Raw genomic sequence first — 3,240 nt, 5'->3', positions numbered from 1 at the left:
GCACTGTCCTGCTGGGGGCGGGGTGGGAGCCCTGCTCTTTGGCCCACGCGGTGCTCCTGAGCTCGGCCGAGACCTGGACCAGCTGAAGGAGATCTTGAAGGTGACAGGCACACCACCTGATGAGTTTGTCCAGAGGCTGCAGAGCACGGATGTCAGTGGGGAGGTGGGCGGGGCTGGGGGTCTGGGGGGGTGCCCCGGGAGCTGGCCCCTCACCCTTCCCGCCCACACAGGCGAAGAACTACATGAAGGGCCTCCCCGAGTTGGAGAAGAAGGATTTTGCCTCCATTCTGACCAATGCAAGCCCTCTGGGTAGGGCAGGACTTGGGGGAGCGAGGGGTCAGTGACCTGGGGTGCGCGTGGGGCCCTCCCTGCCCAGCCTGACCCGCCCTCCCCCCAGCGGTGAACCTCCTGGAGAAAATGCTGGTGCTAGACGCAGAGCAGCGGGTGACGGCGGCCGAGGCTCTGACCCACCCGTACTTCGAGTCGCTGCACGACACGGAGGAGGAGCCCCGGGCCCAGAAGTACGACGAGTCCTTTGATGATGTGGACCGCACCCTGGACGAGTGGAAGCGTGAGTGGCGGGCTCTGGGCGGGGCCTGAGGCGGCACCCCGTGAACCCCATGCAGGTGGCCGGGCCTCAGAGTCCTGGGTTCGCCAGGTAAGGACCACAGCAGGAGGTCAGAGGGCAGTGGGGCGTCCTGGCCAAGGTGACCTCTGGCTGCAGCTGAAGGACTGAAGGGAGGGTGGGGACTCCTGCCACGGCTCGGCACCCACGGGAGCGTGGACGTCACACGGGCAGCTCCCAGCTCAGGGCAGAGTGAGCACTTCCCTCTCCCAGTCCCGCCTCCAGGCCACAGACCCGGCCACCCGGAGCCTCTTCACACCCACCTGTCTCCAGGCCTCTGCTCACATCTCTTATTTTTCTTTTAATATTTTTATTGATTTCAGAGAGGAAGGGAGAGGGAGAGAGAGCGAGAGAAACGTCAATGATGAAAGAGAATCATCTATCGGCTGCCTCCCGCACTCCCCCTGCTGGGCATCAAGCCCCCAACCATGACCTCCTGGTTCACAGTTGATGCTCAACCACTGAACCACACTGGCCGGGCTGCTCATGCCCCTTGAACTTGATCTTGCCTCTCCTTGCCCCTTTCAGCTGAATAACTGCCCTTCATTTCCTGCCAGTGGGATAAGACCACCCCAGCCAGCCCCAGTACCTCACCCCTCCTTGCCTGTCCCCTACAGCCCCTCTGAGCAGTTCCAACCCTCCCCCCCCAGCTGCTCTGCACCTTCAGGCTTTGGGCTGGTCACCCCTTACACCAAGGGCCCTTCCCCTCATTTCTGAGGGTCAAGCTAGGCCTGCTCGGCCTCAAGCTGGGTTCCAGGATGCCTGCCCGGTCAGTCCCCAGGCCTCGCTCCGCTGTGGTCCTGATGCCCACGCAGAACTGGCCGTGTCCGTCTGCACTGCAGAAGGCCGGGCCACGAGGGCTGGGTGTGGCGTCTTGTGGTGGTTGCAGGACCAGCCTGGGGGTGCAGGGATGTGTGAGAGCAGCGTTAGCCCTACCGCAGCCATGGTTCACGGCTGCCACTGTGTTCTACGCCCCATCCTGCCTTTGCCTCGGACCCAGGGCCTTAGTCCTGCACTAGGGGGCAGGGCTGGGGCTGGATGGGTTGCGGTTCCCAAACTATGTTCCTCAGGACCCCTGGGTTCCTTGGTGCCTCCAGCAGGGACTCCACCCTTGTCTGTGCTGTTTTGTGCTTATACGTTGGATTTGGTGAAAGTTTTCTGTTGCTAAAAAAAGATCTGAAAACCGCCAGCGGCTGGATCCTCTCTGTGGTCCCCGCCCACACAAACCATGAGAGTTCTGCTTCAGACCATGGTGGACACGTGGCCTTTTTTGTGGCCGAGTCCCGGGTCAGGACACAAACCCTCAGCACTTCCTGTTTCCCTGGGGAAAAAAGCCAGTTCAGCAGCAGTGGCCTCTTCACACAGACCTTCCCGGTGTGGGCAGCCCCTCCTCAGGAGGCGAGGGGACACACCCACAGGCCACCTGCTGGGGGCAGTGTGTCCTGAGTGGGGCTTGTGGCGTGCCCGTGTCCCCCAAACTGGCACCCCACCAGCCAGGGGAGAGGGAAAGGCTGGGGCGGGCTGAGCAGAACCTGTCCACTCGCAGACTGGCCGGCCAGAGGGGAGCAGGGCAGGCCCTCCACCTGCCTTTGTTTTTTTTCCTCTTCCCACCTCGCCTCTGGATGGCTCACGGCAGGCACACAGTTCAGGGGACACGGCCACCTGGTGAGGCTAGTGGAGGGACTCCCTCTCATTTAAGCCTAAGTAGGTGCGCTTGCTCCAGAGACTCGGGGTGTCGGTGGGACCCCGAGCAGCTCCTCGCCTGACGGGACGTAGGTTTGCATTCCTAGGACGGCTCTGTCCGCAGAGGCAGGCTGTGGGGCCAGAGCCCTCCCGCCACCTCAGGGGCAAGGGTTTTGAGTTCCAGGAGCCCCGTCAGGGTGGATAGTCACTGTGGACAAACTCGGGTGGCCCAACAGTGGCTGTGGCCTGGGGCGGAGTCCTGGGTATGCGACAGAGAAGCCCCCCTGACCCCTACACCCCAGCCGTGACCTGGGACCCTGATGTTTGGGGGCATTGGTGCCCTGGGCAGTGGTCTGGGCCTGGGAGGTCGCCCACCCCACCCTGCGTGGACTCTCTTTGGACTCATTGCTGCTCCGAGTGAGCCCCGTGGGCTGGGCCCAGCACTGATCTTGGGTCGCTGGTGTCCGAAGTGGCGTGAACTGTGGGGGTTGATTCCTCATATCTGTTATTTGTGCGCGTGTGTGTGCTAATTCTGACGGGTGATTGGGCTCCTTCTCCCGTGACTCTCTGTCTCTCTCACTCTCACCCCACCCCAGGTGACACGTATAAAGAGGTGCTCAGCTTCAGGCCTCCCCGGCAGCTGGGGGCCAAGTCCTCCAAGGAGACGGCCCTGTGAAGACCCCTGGGCCCTGAGGGGGTGGTGGGACGTTTTGGGGACCCTGGCTGGCACTTCCACCTGGGAGGGGGGAGCCCTGTGGACCTTGGCTGGAGCTTGCACCCCAGGAGACTCCTCATTCCATGCACTCCATCCCCCAAGCCCGTGGCCCGGCTCCCAGGCCCTCAGCTCAGCCTGACCTTGGAGGGGCATGCGGACTTGCTGCACAGGGCACCCTCCTGACCTGGGGCTGGCCTCCGCAGTGGTCCCCTGAGCA

General features: G+C 63.0%; 1 protein-coding gene across 1 annotated transcript in view; it reads left to right on the top strand.

The window, feature by feature from the left end:
• The window catches only part of MAPK12 (mitogen-activated protein kinase 12), an 8,579-nt gene extending 5,499 nt beyond the window's left edge, over positions 1 to 3,080 (top strand). Inside the window, exons 7-10 of the mRNA XM_015568717.1 lie at positions 6 to 151; positions 231 to 309; positions 398 to 571; positions 2,905 to 3,080. Coding sequence (XP_015424203.1) covers positions 6 to 151; positions 231 to 309; positions 398 to 571; positions 2,905 to 2,984 — 479 coding nt within the window. The 3' untranslated portion in view covers positions 2,985 to 3,080. The remainder of the gene's footprint in view (positions 1 to 5; positions 152 to 230; positions 310 to 397; positions 572 to 2,904) is intronic.
• The last annotated feature ends 160 nt before the right edge of the window (positions 3,081 to 3,240 follow it).

The sequence above is a fragment of the Myotis davidii genome, unplaced genomic scaffold (genome assembly GCF_000327345.1).
Source record: "Myotis davidii unplaced genomic scaffold, ASM32734v1 scaffold845, whole genome shotgun sequence".
NCBI lineage: Eukaryota > Metazoa > Chordata > Mammalia > Chiroptera > Vespertilionidae > Myotis > Myotis davidii.
This window is presented reverse-complemented; position numbering and strand designations above follow the sequence as displayed.